The 17,177-nt window shown below is 37.0% G+C and overlaps 1 protein-coding gene across 5 annotated transcripts; it reads right to left on the reverse strand.

Moving 5' to 3' along the window:
• Positions 1 to 1,638: 1,638 nt before the first annotated feature.
• On the reverse strand, positions 1,639 to 17,177 carry carm1l (coactivator-associated arginine methyltransferase 1, like). 5 transcript variants are annotated; one of them, XR_001814921.3, is made up of 14 exons: positions 16,890 to 17,177; positions 13,656 to 13,781; positions 13,112 to 13,218; positions 11,933 to 12,016; positions 11,738 to 11,848; positions 10,610 to 10,787; positions 9,758 to 9,848; positions 6,656 to 6,737; positions 6,478 to 6,563; positions 6,314 to 6,403; positions 5,282 to 5,419; positions 5,094 to 5,183; positions 3,931 to 4,047; positions 1,639 to 1,860 (listed from the first exon to the last, which is right to left on the reverse strand). XR_001814921.3 is itself a non-coding variant. In NM_001257113.1 (13 exons), the coding sequence occupies exons 1-13, from the start codon at positions 17,050 to 17,052 to the stop codon at positions 1,851 to 1,853; spliced, it is 1,377 nt and encodes a 458-aa protein (NP_001244042.1). In that variant the 3' UTR covers positions 1,639 to 1,850. The 5 variants fall into 5 exon arrangements, 2 of the variants coding, with proteins under 2 accessions (NP_001244042.1, XP_017343750.1); XR_006983832.2 differs by having other exon boundaries at positions 9,758 to 9,800; positions 11,933 to 12,037; XR_001814920.3 differs by having other exon boundaries at positions 11,933 to 12,037; positions 16,890 to 17,176.

Consider the following 17,177-nt stretch of genomic DNA (forward strand, 5'->3'; position numbering starts at 1 on the left):
TTATTGTATTTAAACTATGTATTAAATTCTACACTAGATTTGCATGTTACTCTTGGAGAAATTCATAAAACATACAGTTGTACTGTAAAATTATAACTATCAGAAAACTATAGCATAGGGCTGTGGAAATTTCTGCTAGTCATCTGTACTGATTCGAAGTCCCAGCATGCTTTGCGTATTCTTAAACAGGGTCATTTTTCCTAATAGGTCAGAAGATTTATTAAAGTGTTTAAAACCTTTAAATATGTTATTAGGTATAATATATTTCCTGTAATAAAGTACAGTTTTAATGAGATAAGAGTCATATACATTCATTGCGTGGTAATCAAGCCATTTTCAATGTCCACAAAGGATGTTCATCCAGACTTATAGAAATAGAAATTAATAAAACTCTATGGATAATAGAATAGTTCAATCGTTATTATTATTATTATTATTATTGTTGTTGTTGTTGTTGTTGTTGTTGTTGTTGTTACTATGATTATCATTATTATTAAAAGGTATCTCCCCACATTTACTGCCAAAAAAAACTTGTGACTTTGATGATGACTCCCCTTTAAAGTAATTAATTCTTCCATAATTTTTGTAATTTTGAGGAAGACCGTCATTTTCTTCAACTGTAAAGAACAAATATATGTTCCAGTCTTATTTTGTCTTATTTATAATCTTTTATTTTGTGTAATCAGTTGTGACAATCGTACAACATGAATTATGTTACCTATATTTTGGATGATACAGAAAGATTTTATACTTTTTGGAGTTTTATTTGAAAAATGAGTCTTAATTAGATAGTGATACATAGAAGAGAGCGATAAAAATATACATTTGCCCATCCTTAATCAGAAATAGCATGGCAAGGACAATACACGTAGGTATTCATTAGTGTTATATAAGTTTTTACAAATGTTACAGTTATATAAAATTACTTTCACGTGAATAGAAATTTTGTACTTACGGTATTTGTTTGAGGTTTAATAATAAAATAAAAGTGATACTTGCATGATTCAAGATTTGTCACATACACAGTTATACAGTATACAGTATATAACTTGTACTGAAATGAAAACCTGGCCAGAAAATAAGAAATGAATAGGAAATAAGTAAAAATAATAAGTAGAAAATAAGACTGTGTACAGTAGAACTGAAGCTAAAACTAAACAGTGTGCAAGGCATATCTACAGGAATGTGCCAAAAAAAAGGAATGTACGAAATACGCAGGTATGTTACGTGTAGGAACGATACAAAAGTGATAAGAGAGTTTTTAATGAGTCCTAAGGGATCTGTATAGTGGACATATCGGTGTTGAGATGTCTGATGGCCTGAGGGAAGAAGCTCCTCCTGAGCCTCTCAGTGTTAGCTATCAGACTACCACGGTTTCCGTACCATGCTGAGATGCACTGAGTCAGTAAACTTTCTATAGCCCCAGTATAGAACATTTTCAGGCTTGCTGGGGAGACCCTGAATTTCCTCAGCAGTCTCAGATGGTACAAGCATAATCTGGCTTTGTTCACCTGAGATTGGATTTGATGATTCCAGGTCAGGTCTTCAGAGGTGTGTACTCCAAACTATCTGTTTGCTATCTAATAATACAACAAAGAGTAATATCAGAGTCATAAAAAACAATGCCACTCACTAGTCCTGTATTGCAAATAATTGTATTTTATTTGTCTTCAAGTTGCACCAAAACAATGTTGCAGGATACAGACTTCACAACACACACGTATGCAACACAGCTCTTATAGAAATAAAGCATGTGATTTATAACTGATTATCTGAGCTTGTATGGGGTATTTCTTGTATCTGAATCAGGATTTCAAAGCAGATTGACGATCCCAGCAACAAATGGTCGGTCAAGCATACCTGAGAGAGAGAGAGAGAGAGAGAGAGAGAGAGAGAGAGTGGGGGGGGACTTTTAACAAGATCCCAGACCATCATTGCAATAACTGATCTAAAATTTTCATGAACATGACGACTTCAAACTGTCAGAGAGTCTTAAAGCACGACCCTCAACTCTCAACCTACTCAGGCTTTTGATTTGAGTCTATTTTTAAGCTTATTGTTGTTGTTGTTGTTGTTGTTGCTAAAATAATCTGCCAAAATAAATAAACATCTTTAAGGAGCAAATAGTATATACATAATAGGAGCTATTTAGCTAAGCTTCAATTCAAAATATGTATAAAAGAGGTCTATAATTTCAGTTGCCTCTATGAGAGAATAGACTATATCGTGTATGCTTCTGCACTTTTGTCATTTGAATTGTTTCAGTGATTACGTTTCAAAGATATCCTGTAGCTTGGGTAAGAAACTCTATATAAGGTCAAGCATGTATGTGTGGCCACTTGTGAAAACCCATTAGATGGAACTGTGACTGAATTCTGGATTTGAGTAAATAGATGACAATGAGGCTCACGTTTAAATGCCACAAGTGACTTTTATCTCAGGTGATGTGACAGAAACTAATATGGATGATGCTGATAATCAACTCATTTCCTGTGGTAAAACTAGAATTGTTAACAATTTGATTCTAATGTTGTTTTTCCGTAAGTAGATTTGGTTAGAAATGTGGAAGTCCAGTAGGTGGGCTGTCTTTCAGTGCTATCGGAAAGCCATTTCAGTGGCACTGAAGTCAATATGATTTTCGCCTTTCATTTTTTACTGTTGGTAAGTAAACAGATTTTAAATACTTTAACGTTACAACAAACAGTTGTGCCCAAAAGTTTGCATACCCCTTACAGAATCTGCTAAATCTTAATACAGTTAACAAAATAAGAGGAATAATAAAAAAAATCCCATGTTGTTTTTTATTGAGTACTGTCCTGAATAAGCTATTTCACATAACAGAGCTTTACATATAGTCCACAAGACAAGATAATAGCTGAATTTATTTTAAGAAAAAAAAAAAATCCTGTTCAAAAGTTTACATACCCTTGATTATTAATACTGTGGTTTGTTACCTGGATGATCCATGACTGTTTTTTTTGTTTTGTGATAGTTGTTCATGAGTCCCTTGTTTGTCCTGAGGAGTTAAACTGTCCACTATTCTTCAGAAAAATCCTCCAGGTCCTGCACATTCTTTGCTTTTCCATCATATTCTGCATATTCGACCCCTTTCCAACAGCGGCTATTGATGATGAGATCTATCTTTTCACACTGAGGACAACTGAGGGACTCGTACACAACTATTACAAAAGGTGAAAACATTCACTGATGCTCAAGAAGGTAACACCATATATTAAGAGCCAGGGGGATGTAAAACTGAAAAACAACATGGGATTTTTATGATCCCTCTAATTTTGTTAACAGTATTAATATTTAGCAGATTCTGTAAGGGGTATGCAAACTTTTTGGCACAACTGTACAATATCTGAAACATATTCAGTTCATTAAAGTCTGCAGTTTTTAGAACTACAGGTTGTTCAAAAAGTCTCCATACATAGGGGAAATTAACACTTAGCAAAATGTCTTCCAAAAGAATAACGTACTGAAATCATTCTCATGGCTGGATCGGGAAGCTGTCGCAAAGTTGCGATGGACTTTAACAGGAAACATGACGAGCACATCACACACGACACTGTTGCCAAACTTATTGACACATTCAAAAAGACTGGAAGTGTTGCAGACCGACTGAGAAGTGGACGTCCACGAACATCCAATGACAAAGGCACAAACGAGGTGTTGCTGGTCATGCGTAGTCCCCTATATATAGAGACTTTTGGGACACCCTGTATATATTGTAGAAAATGTAAAAAAATAAAATAAAATGACTACAGAAAGGGTTTTCCCAGGCCGACATGTACTGTATGTTCTTCAGCAGTTTAATTATATTATTATAAAATTCATTTTAATTAAAAAAAGCTGTCAGCTCAACCATTTAAATTATTATAGGCTTTATTTTCACTACCACTGCAGCTTCATATGACTTTACTTTACCCAGCCTACTCCACGGATGCCGCTTTTCCAGCCACTGTGGCACTGACTACTCTGCCAATCCTCACTTAATGCTCTTTACTGCTGTGGGCTCTTTACATCTGCAGCCACCGTGGCATCCTAAACAGGCAGACACATACACACGTAGGTAATAAACAGGATTGTTTGCTGTTGTATAATACTAAGAAATTGATTTATTATTTTGAAAAGTACGTAATACATTAGTCTTAAGTCACTATTATTCCTAATCAAAGAAAGACAATGTGTTTATCAGAAGAAGAAAAAAATCTGTATGAGGCTTCTCACGACAAACTTCAAGACACCACCACTAGATGGCAGTAAAGGTACTGTATCTGCTAGGCAGCATACCTACACACAAGTAGGACATTTTAGATGGCTATTATTTTCTGTATAAGTATATTTTCTGTTTGTTTAACAGTGCTATGGTTTTCATGCTTGGTAAATATACACTTTCTAAATAAATTTATAAAGATAAGATCAATTTAGACTTAGAAGTTTAATATACCATTAATGCAGTTTGGAACTATTTTGCTGGAACTATTTATCATCTTTAGGTCATTATTTCCCAAAAGTCAGAAAATATGTGTTTATTTAAAAAACTAATAATAATAATAATAATAATAATAATAATAATAATAATAATAATAATAACTGCAACAATTGCTTTTAAAACTTCCTTTAACTTCCTAATGGTTCCTTTGCCTAAATTAGCAATGGTTACACCACTGACTTAGATCATCTTTCCATTTCATAGCAAGACAATTATAAAATGAATTTGAAAAATATCCAATATATCTAATATGTCATGTCTATTATTATCAATACTAAGAATATTTACGGACACAAAACTATGCTTGGAGATCCTTCTGATTATATGTGTGTAAATAAAAAACGGAAGACACATCATATCACTGAAAATCTTTTTGTTTCCTAATTTACCAGCTCAGTTTCTGTTTCATCATGTTCCCCTCATGTAAAAATAAAATAAAATAAATAAAAATAAATTAAAAAAAGAAGAAGAAAATCATGGTTAATGCTTTTTAGTACTGGTCTGCTTCTAGTATGAAATTGGAAATTAGTCATTTTGAGCCAAACAGAGCTTGTGCCAATGATAGCTCCTAATGAAGAGTTAGTGTGATGCCTACCGGAAGAAAGGGTTTTTAAGGTCCAATGTGTTGCCAGATTTAAAGCCAGACTCATCAATTACGGCTGTGATATGAATATCATAGCTCTGTCTGTCAAATAAAAAACATGGTAAATTGTACAGTTCAGAATGAGCAGAGAAAAACATCACATCTTGTTACTACACCAGTGTATATTTAGTATATAATACCTCTTGTTGGCAATCAGTAGAACCTGTCCAGATAGGGTCTGGCCTATTTTTGCAAACAGAGGCGTCTGTAGGAGACATCGGACCTGGTACCAGTGAGACAGTGGCTCATGCGGTGCAGTGGATAGCCACACTGTTGTCCTTTAGAGTAAAGCATAATGACCAGTTCATTAGATAACACGTATAACACCCAAAAGGACCTATGGACCTCCACTGGAGCCGTCCGTACCAAATTCATGGCGTTGATGCTCACGTACAAGACTTTGTCTGGAACTGCACCCCCCTACCTCAACACTTTCCTGAAGGCTTACGTTCCCTCATGCAATCTGTGATCGGTTAATGACCGACGCTTTCGTAGTAGCCTACTCAGCGTGGCTCAAGGTCCCTTTCCAGAACCTTCACAATGACCGTCTCTCAATGCTGGAATAATGAGTCTTTATTGGACACATATACAGTAGAGCACAGTGAAATTGTTTTCTTCGCATACAATTTCAGGAAACTGGGGTCAGAGCACAGAGTGCCCCTGGAGCAGAGAGGGTTAAGGGTTGCTCAAAGGCCCAACAGTGGCAGCTTGGCAGTGCTGGGGCTTGAACCCCTAACCTTCCCATCAGTAACCCAGAGCCTTAACCTCCAAGCCAACACTGCCCCTGGAATGAAATTCCAACCTCAATCCGGACCGCAAAATCCGTCAGTAGCTTCAAAAAACAGCTAAAGACCCATCTCAACCGTGAACACCTAACTAACCCCTAAAATGCCAACCCCATATTATCCTTTTTAAAAATTAAAACAAAAAATAAAAACTTACTCTGGCACTTCCACCTCTACGTTGCGCACTTTGCTTTTCTAGAACTCAATTAAAAGATCTTGCATGGTAGCACTACTTGTATTGATCTCCACTTGATATATCGCTTTGCTTGTATTTCCTCATTTGTAAGTCGCTTAGGATAAAAGCGTGTGCTAAATGAATAAATGTAAACAAATGTAAATAACACTGTATACCTCAGGACATAGTCAGTTGAGTGTCTTAATTCTCACCTTGATCCTACAAATGCCACATCAAACCAGAACGCAAGTCCATGAATCAGTCCTGACTGCATGAGTTTGAAGACAAAGGGAATTTCCATCCTGCAGAACCAGGGCGCCACACGTTAACATTTTATTAGTAAGCATGCTGTAGCAATTATTCTATAATTCTGTACCTGTGCAAGTCCTCTTCTTTTGCTCCCATAAAGTTAATGCTGTGTTTTACAGACCTGGCCATTAGAATCTGAGCTTCAAACGTATCCTGGAAAAGGATAAGAACATCAAAATAATTTTTATGGACAAACTTTTTAAATGGAAAAAAGTGAAGTAAGTATGTGGAATGTGGAGACAAACCACAATCGGCTGTCTGAAGAACTCGTCCATGGCTGCAGGATGGAGTCCACTCAGGTTTACCCCGTAGAAAGAGGTCTGGAGCCTGCAGACACATTTATTTCAGTGTTTATGATAATAATGAATACATAATGTCCATATAGAGGTAAGTGTAAATGAAAACAATAATAATAATAATAATAATAATAATAATAATAATAATAATAATTATTATTATTATTATTATTATTATTATTATTATTATTATTATTATTATTATTATTATTATTATAATGCAGCTACACATTAGATCAATTGAGGTCTGAAAATAAAGACAGGTCAACTGAGGCACAAAACCAAGACCTGAATTTAAGGTGATTTGGTCTCAAAATCATTTAAAAACTGCTGAATTATGCAGTGAATAATTAATATAGTGGTTTAATAATACATTATTTCACTAAAAGGGAACAGTCTAAAATTGTATGACATTCTAGAAAAAGAGACTACAAAGAGAAACTGCAGTCACAAGGTATAACTCATCAAAACAGACAGACAGCCTGATGGTTGTAAACATCACAAAAGTATGTTCTCAAAATATTCATAAATTAAATCCAGTATCTCTGTAGCCCAATGGCAAAAGCTGCTCATTGTGAAGCTGGAAATTGACAGGAAATAGCAGGGCTGAAATAGCAGGGCTGAAATAACAGGACTGAAAGACATACAACTTAGTTAAAGCAGCCCAAAACCCCAGACCTGGAAGCAATGGAAAAAATAATAAAACGATCTGATGACTTGTCTTTCACCCCTTGTTCCACATTCAGATCTGGTCACATTTATAACAAGTCAAAGAATCAGTGAAGCAAAGGAAACCTCTGATGAGAAACAGACTCAGTCATATTTATTAAACTTGTCAAACTGGTTGTTGACATAATATCACTTTTTGCCTTCATTACTATATTATCTTCATGAAGCAAATTCACAAAAACTGGACAACGGTCTCAATCACAGTCTGTGCTAAAGTCTCCTGCAAAGGCTGAAGAGAGTCAAACATCCCCCACCCATCCTCACCTCTCTTCACACCATCGACACCTCCTTCAACAACCGCTGCATCCACAAAGCCACCGGTATTGCGGACAACCCCCCTCAACCCAGTAAGACTCATACCACTGCACACACTAACCCAGTAAGACTCATACCACTGCACACACTAACCCAGTAACACTCATACCACTACACACACTAACCCAGTAACACTCATACCACTACACACACTAACCCAGTAACACTCATACCACTGCACACACACTAACCCAGTAACACTCATACCACTGCACACACACTAACCCAGTAACACTCATACCACTGCACACACACTAACCCAGTAACACTCATACCACTGCACACACACTAACCCAGTAACACTCATACCACTGCACACACACTAACCCAGTAACACTCATACCACTGCACACACACTAACCCAGTAACACTCATACCACTGCACACACACTAACCCAGTAACACTCATACCACTGCACACACACTAACCCAGTAAGACTCATACCACTGCACACACTAACCCAGTAACACTCATACCACTGCACACACACTAACTCATAATACATTTGTTTGTTGTTTTAAAATGTTCAAGACCAGTAAGTTATAATATCAAGTAAAAATATCTTAAACATAGTCAAGTTTATATAATATTTGCCCAAATTATTCGACTTCATATAATTTCTTGCCCAATTTAGTCCACTTTATATAATAGTTGCCCAATTTGCCCAACTAGTCATGATATTATGACAAAAGACATGTATGACTATTATGTCTATTTTAGGACATTTTTCTCAGTTGAAATTGTCTTGTTCTATCAAATATTTTCTTTTGTTCTAGCAATAAATTCTTGAAATAAACAAAAAGAATCTTCTGCCAATAGAACAAAATTACAAATTTCAAGCTTGAAATGAATACAAAAGGTCTAAAAATAAGCACAGTTATATATGTTTTATCATCATCATATAATAATTTTTTAATTACACAAATTTGTTTTATTCAAAGCAGTTTTACTTGTAAGATATAATTTTTCCACAGTGTTGAGGTGGTGGCTTGCTTGGGCAGCCTTCTCTAATATCTGATTACAGGTCAAAACAAGCTGCCAGCATGTGCATACTGAGGGAAGCGCTGATATGTCATCCATAATAATATGTCATCCATTAAACAAGATAAAATGCTGGGTGTCATTGATATCAGCTGAATAATTTGAAGAAAAAAAACATGATAAAACTAGTTTATGGCTGCATTCAGATCATCACTTTAAGAAGCCAGGTTTCAAAAATATGTTTTTTGAAGACTATTTCTGATTGGGCAACCAGAACCACCCTCCTGGCACTTGGATGGTTTAACTCCATCGTTGGAGCAGAGGTGATAGAAATAGAGATGCGGTGGATATCCTGTCTCTTTTCTATGAGTCAGGATTGGACTCCACTGGAGCATACAGCAGCAGGAAGCCCGCGTGGTATGGGTCACAGCACCATGCGAGCAGAACGTGAGCTGTGGGTGGTGGGCTGACTGCCGTTTCTCTGTGACGGCCAACTCCAAGCCCTTGGGAGACATCAAATAAACCATGGACGAGACTATAAACATTCAGAGTAAAGCATGAATCTGTGCTGGAGCCATGGTAAGAGCGACTGTGAGGGCAAGGAGGGGTCAGGTATGGTCTATTAAGATGCTGGTATTTCTCCTCGACCCATCATCCATGGAGGAGAGGAACATATGAGTAGGAGTATGAGCTCATCCAGGTTATCTTCATGGTTTCCAAGAGCAGGCTTTTGTGCAAAAATACATAAAAACACATCTATAAATTAAGATTATCTGGACTTTCCCAGTAAAGTATTTTCTCTTCACAGAAATAAACAAGAATGTATTTTGTTACAGATACCATTTTATACAACTTCATGTAAATGTGTTAGAAATACCACCCATCACTGCTAACAAAAGCCAACACATATAGTATGGCTTGTATAAAATTGTCCCTTGCGCTGCACACTTTTTATATTTTCCCACCTCTTTTTATCTTCTGAAGACTATAAAGCCTATAAAGACTAAAGTGATGAGATTAGTTACCAGAAGTTGGAGCGTGCATGGTGCTCCAAGTAAAGCTGCTCATCTGTAAATGGGGCCAGATGGATGTCACTGAAGGTGGGGAACATCATGCCTTACCAAAAAAAATATATATATATTTGGTTCAACCAGTGGCAGTGATATAGCACACTCACTATAAACCTGCTCATTCATGTAACTATCCAATTAGCCAATCATGTGGCCGCAGCACAATGCATAAAAACATGCAGATACAAGTCACGCACTTCAGATCATGCTTTTTTATAATCAGGGACTGTCCAGTTTTAAAGAGCCTGCACACACTGTAGTCTCAGATGCCTGTTCTGGGCTGACAGGAGTGTTTGATCTTCTCCTGTTGTAGCCCATCTGCTTCGAGGTTTGAAATGTTGTGCATTCTGAGATGCTTTTCTGCTCACCATGGTTGTAAAGAAATGTTAGTTGAGCCATTCTAGCCATTCTCCTTGAATCTCTCTCAACAACAAAGCTTTTCAGCCCGCACAAACGACACTCACTGAATGTTTTTTGTTTTCCGCACCTCACACTTTCTGAAATACCCAAACCAGCGTGTCTGGCACCATGCCACTGTCAAAGTCACTGAGATCCCATTTTACATCATTCTGATATTTGATCTGAACATTACCTAAAGCTCTTGGATTGCATCTGCCTGATTTTATGCACTGAACTGCTGCCACATGCTTGGCTGATTGGATAATTGCATGAATGTATAAAAGTGGTCAGTGAGTGTATAATAGTAGAAGCAAAAAGTACAGTGAATTAAATAGTAGTGGAGTGCAGCTGAAATCCATTCGGCAGCAGTTACTCATTTGGTGTCGGTTATTCTACACCACCACAAACCTTTAGGCTTCAACCATTTTTTGGAGTGTAAATAGCTCTCCAGCATCCTCTCATTAAGAAGCATGTAGCCAATGGGTTCTGAGATGATGATGTCCACTTTCTCAGGGCAGGACACCTCCTCGATCTTCCCAGCAAGCACAACGATCCTGTCCGCCAAGCCGTTACTCCTCACCAGCACCTGATAGTCAGAGAGATATCTCAGTCAATTACTGTCGTTTACATTATTATTTACTGGCATTAGTTTCTGTTTAACCAAGTATTTTTTTTTACAATCTTCCCTCCATCAAAACACACACACACACACACACACACACACACACACATACAGTCACAGATCATTTAGGGTGCGTGCAGCAACACGGGAAAAAATGTAAGCCATGCTGATAATGATCACCCAAGAACCCAAGATAGCGCTGCGTACCTTTAATGCAATTTCTAAACAAAGATGAAAATTATGCTTAAGCTTAGATGCTGTACTTGGCAGGTTTTCTAGCAGTGCGCTGGAAATGACACGAAACACATCTGGTTGTATTTTAAAACTGTTACCAATGAAAATTTAGCAAAAACTGACTTTAAACTAGGCTTGAATGTAGAGCTGTAAAGCATCCTCCCATCCATGAAAATATTCTTCCTTTCATTTCCTCCTACTACCCCTCCATCACACTCACACATAAACACACACACACACACACACACACACACACACACACACACACACACTCAAACACAGCTCCATAACCAAATGCCAGATCTGTCCATAAGCTATTAAGTACTCAGAAAGTCATGCATTCACGTCATGTGCAAAGTAGCCCTGTGAGCCCTGTACACGTGAGCCTCATTAGATGCTTTCCCTCAAATCGATCACCTTGACCTCAAACGGGAACTATGTATGACAAGTTATTTTCACAGTGCTGAGTGATTTATTATGTGCGAACATGACCCAATTTGCCCAGAACACTCATGATCTCACTACATGATGAAAGGTTTTGGCATCATTTTGTTTTTCAGAGATATTGATGGTTTAGATGAGGAATGACACATCATTAATGAACACATTTAGTTTATGAGCTTTCCATTGGAGGTGGAGTGAAATCAGGGAGACAAATACTGCGAACGCAGTGTAAGTACTTCTGCATATGTGGCCACGGAACTGGCCTCCACTGCGTACACTTTCCTAGCTCCAGCCTGGATGGCAAAAAAGGACAAAATCCCTGTTCCACATCCAACATCGAGCACCACCTGCACAAACAGAGACGGTGAATAAATATCTAAACAATCTATAAAATGTCACAATGATCAGAAGGGCTTTGCTAACCAACTAACTTTATCTCTGAAGTCAACGTCATTCAGTAAAATGGCTTTTTGGTATGTGGCTGTTCTCAGGTAATCCTGAAGCATGTTCTGCTGCTGCGAAAGACAGCCATAAAACTGTGAAAGGTATATAGAAATAGAACAATTAGATTATATATTGTGTATGTTATATTCGAGTTTGAGATGTAATCCATTTTAAATTACAGAAAGACCTTGAATTTAGACAAAAATTGAATTTACGCAATTTTCCCCATTTTCATATACTAACACCAAATAGTATAAATGATTAATGGTATGATGTGTCATTCTTTAATAACTTAAATCTTGACAAATTGCTGTGATATAAGAGGAAAATAATTACCTTTAGGGTGGTAACAGTAAGTCTGCTTCACATCACATCACTCCACCCTGTCATTGGTCATTTTACTATAACATGCCCATACTACTTTACTCCATCCTCGTCAAACTAGCTAATGTTTGAGAGATTAGCATTATACAGTTATACCTTGTATAGCACTTGTTATACCTGTCATTAGTTAGCTATAGCTAATGTTTGCCTACATTCTTGGGCCGAAGACACACTAAGTTACTGCCAGTAACCAAAATTGTGTATACTGTAGGTTTCTTTCTCCTTTTGATTCTTTCTTCTACTATTACTTTCTTCCATTGAGAAAAAAATGTGTCTCTTTGTACTTTAAAACTTGAATAAAAAATGTAAAGTTAATTAAAAGTTTGCTCCATACCATCTATGGTATAACTCCATGAGGCACTTTGATTTCCAAAACTTTGCAGGCAAAATTGTGCTAGAAGTGATTTGGGTAAAAAAAATATTTATATACATTAGTTTCTATATATATCTTAATATAGCTATGCTAATATAGTTTAGATTTTATTATTGTATATTTATTAATAAACGTGTGATTGCTATATTTTCTGTGTGGTGATTTTAGGCATGAAGCAATGCTAAACTGGTAGCTACAATCTTTATTTAATAGCTACTTTAGCCTTGTAGCGCCAGTCGAAAAGTGAACTACATCTCACATCTTGGTTGATCAGCTACATTCAGGGTAAAGAGGAAATTGTGTAAAATTTTTATTTATTTATTTTTTGGGGTTAAAATTAGGTCTTTGGACCCTCATTTGCTGCGTAGTGATTTCTTAAACACTGTTGTATCTGTAAGCTGGATATTACCTGGAAGTATTGGAGGGCAGACGAGCTCTCTGTCCTCTGGTCGAATGCTGACAGCTCTCTCCTGCTGTCAGTGCATGCCCTTATTGTTCTGTGGAAGGTCTGAAATTCTAGATTTGGGGGAATAATTGATGCTTTGAACAGCATGAAATATCACACTTCTACAGCATGAGTAATGTTGTATTCAGAATACACGCCAAACACCCGGATGGTGTAAGATTTCTCAGGCATGTTAAAGCACAGTTCATCCATCAGGTTCAAAGAGAAACTACTGTGAATGAAGAATACTGAGGTACAGAACTTTTAAACAGGGACTTACAGCTAGTTAATTCTTTTTGAATGAAAATAGGACGTTGTTCTAGTGATTATACAGTTGATTCAGCCTAAGTCAAGCACAAATGCTCATGGGCTAATATCATTTTAACTCAAGTACACCAGCAAGGTACGAAACTGACAAACTGACCCATTTTGATCTTGCACTGTTAACACTGCGCAATGTAGAAGGATATATTAAAATATTGCAATTAGAAATAAACTGAACTTTCACCTGTCCGCGTCTTGAACCTCAACAGGATGCTCACACAACCCGCAGTTACAAGGAAGCACTGAGTCCCCACTCGACAGCACTCTGTCTCCCTCATAATGGAGAACTTAAAAACACACACTCCATCACCTGAAACAAATCAAAGGGAAAGATCACAAAATCATCAGTTATCGGTTACGCCTTAGCTTAAAATCTAGAAATTTTTAACATCTTAGCTTGGACTTCTTATCCTAGTAGAGACTAAACCAGTGATCAGTTATAACTATAATATCTATATTGTGAGTGTAGTGAAGCCCAACTCATGGCGTGTTTGACTGGAGTCTATCAAAGATGATTTCTGTGCTGTGATGACGTGTTCAGTGTGAGATTCGCTCATATCCTGGTCAAAGTAGCGGTGGACCTGTAGTCTATCCTGGAAGAGGCAGGACTACACCCTGGATGGCACCATGCACATGCAAGAAACCCACGCATACACAATGAGAAAGTGTGAAACTCCAGACAGTCAGCATTCTGAGTTCGGGATCAAACCAGGGACCCTGGAGCTGTGAGTAATTATGAAATACACCTACTAATATACTTTCTGTTAGTATATATACAGGTTTTAGAGTAACATATGCTTCCATCCAGATTCCATCCCATTTACTTCTGAAAGACTCTGCCTCTCTAAGATACTCTTTTTATACCCAGTCATGTTACTGACCTGTTGCCAATTAACCTAGCTGGTTGCAGAATGTTCCTCTAGCTGTCACTTACTTTTCCAGCATTTTGATGCTCCCGTCCCAACTTTTCTGAGACGTGTTGCGGCCATCAAATTCAAAATGTTTCATAAAATTGTACATTTACTCACTTTAAACATTTGATATGTTTTCTATATTCTATTGTGAATAACATATGGGTTTATGAGATTTGCAAATCATTGCATTCTGTTTCTATTTACATTTCATACAGCGTCCCAACTTTTTTGGAATCGGGGATGTACGTCGTTCACACCAGCTCACTGCTTAACTTAATAAGCTGGGTTTAGCTGAGAAACAGTGCAGGGGAGATGGCGGGGGGTCACCAGCTGAACACCTGATGTGCACAATCACTTACACACTAGGCCTCAGTATGGGATTTGTTGTGTGCTGAACATGGCCACACTATCTGATCCTGTGCGCCAGGAGCAGAGCAGTGTACCGTAGCAAAGGAAAACAGTCTAGTAGTGCACGCGAGACTGGAGCTCACCGAGCAGAACCCGCATGCGGCCTCTGAGCTTCCACAACAGTGTCGTAAATCCTGCTAGAGCTGTCAGCGCACACAACAGCTGGACCACACACAGCTAATTAATATTATGCCGACACCCAAATCTAACCTTTTGGCTCTTTTAGTAAAATCTGAAGTTTTCCTTGTGGGGATCAACTAAATATCCCCACGAGGTCAAAACTGTTAGATACTCCCATAAAAACATGCCCACACACACAGGGTTGTGCAGGCCAGCTGAGTAAAGAGAGCAGTGAATGAAGCAGACACATCTCTACCTGTCCATGTCCCTGTTTATCCCCATGTGCCTAGGCTAACACAATTACTATAGTAAAAAAAAGATAACATTAAGAAAATATACCAGCATTTTTCTACTCAGTCTCTATCCACTGTATCTGTATTTTATGCGCAATTACAAAGGAAAGAAGACAATTTATGCAAAACAGTTAAGCCTATTTCTTCAAAGGAACATTCTCAGTAAACAGTACTAAACGGTAGCTTTCCTTGTCACTGATGTGGTACTTCAAGGGCAAATATTTTGTACTTAATTGTGTATCTGTTACATGGTAATGTGAATGCAGCAGATTTTATGTACATAATCGAAACGTCCAGTCTTGTACCTTTAATTAGCTTTCAGACTAATACTTTAAAGTACATTACATGCACTGTCCCAGGAAAAAGATTCTTTAAAGGTACAAAAGGTACTTTAGAGGGTGCTGCCCCAGTGACAAGGAAAAGTTATTACCCTCGTTCCTAAGAGTGTATGTTAGTAAATCAGAGCATGTAAAAACAGCTGAGAGATGAAACTCCACATTTGATATAAGCATCATTAAATGAGTCTGTTTCTACTTTTTTGAAAATAAATGATAATAAAATTATTCCATAAATCTCACAAGCTTCCAGCAAGCCTGTGGAACTACCTGATTTCAGTCATAGTCAGGTTACACTGATCCAATTTAAAAGCACCGCTTCACTTACATCCACTTTTCTTCCAAGTTCTAAAGTCCTTAAGTTCTAAACATCTTGTTTATCTCTTCAGATATGAGACTTTTTTTTTCTCTTTTTTTTTCAGAGGAAAGATTTTTTTGTTACCAACATGGGCATCGTAGCTCAGTGGAGCATTCTCACTTTCTCATCGCCTCGCATCATCACATGATCTCACATGGGATATCACAAAACAATAACAAAAAAAGAATAAAGAATGAGTAAATAATGTTGTTTTTTTGTTTTATTTCATTTTGTTGCTTTGCCATAATGCTCCGATGCCCAATAAAACCAGATCTTTGCTCACATTTGTCTCTATAATAAGTGTGTAGTGTAACAGCAAAGTGTAATTTTGAATTTATATTATATATAAATATTATAATATATACAGAATTTAATAGACTTTAGTTATACTTAAGTTAGGAATGGTAATTATAAGCATTAGGTCTGGAAGTGATAGTTTGTGCTGGTGAGGAAAAAATGCTCAGCTTCATACAAATAGGCTAAGAGATGGTGTATGCTAAATGTTTATTATAATAATAATAACAATAATAATAATAATAATAATAATAATAATAATAATCACAGTAATAAATAAATTAATATAAAAGTTCTCCCTAATAATAATGATATACAATAATAATGAGCAAAACTAAACTGAATTCTATAGAAAATTACTTTAAAACATTAAAAATCGTTATTATTAAACATATCACATGGCAAATAGGACGTGATTGTAGCTGAAAAAAATTACATCCTGTTCCTTTTCAGTCATTAACAATAAAAGCTGCACAATCAAAGTTTTACTAATTTTTAACTCGATATTGCAATACTAATAGGATGTTAATCCTTAAATACACACATGTAGAGTTTTGTGTAACACAAATTAAGCAGTAATGGAAGTGGAAATTCCTGAAGTAATCTGTTTTACATTTTGAATCACTAATAGACTATGAACAAATCATTTCATGGTACAATTTCTGAATATCAAAAAAGTCTGGGTTCCATGTTTACCGTCCTCTACTGTAAGGGTGACATCCTCTGTCTCTCTGTTGACCTTCAGTGTGAGATCCTGATGCTGTATCTGTTTGGACACTTGCAGCTCAGTGTCTTCCTCTGCGTCCTTCAGAAAGCTCAGAGCGACACAGAAGCAGCTTTGCTCCTCACTGCTGCCCATCTCTTATAACCTACACACACTCACTAGCATACTAATGCAGTCACGCACCTACATAATCTTGTGCTGAAAAACTGCACTGCTGTGATGTTGACTGGGACAAGCTGAAATGAAATGGACGTCTTGAA

The sequence above is a fragment of the Ictalurus punctatus genome, chromosome 16, assembly GCF_001660625.3.
Source record: "Ictalurus punctatus breed USDA103 chromosome 16, Coco_2.0, whole genome shotgun sequence".
Lineage (NCBI taxonomy): Eukaryota > Metazoa > Chordata > Actinopteri > Siluriformes > Ictaluridae > Ictalurus > Ictalurus punctatus.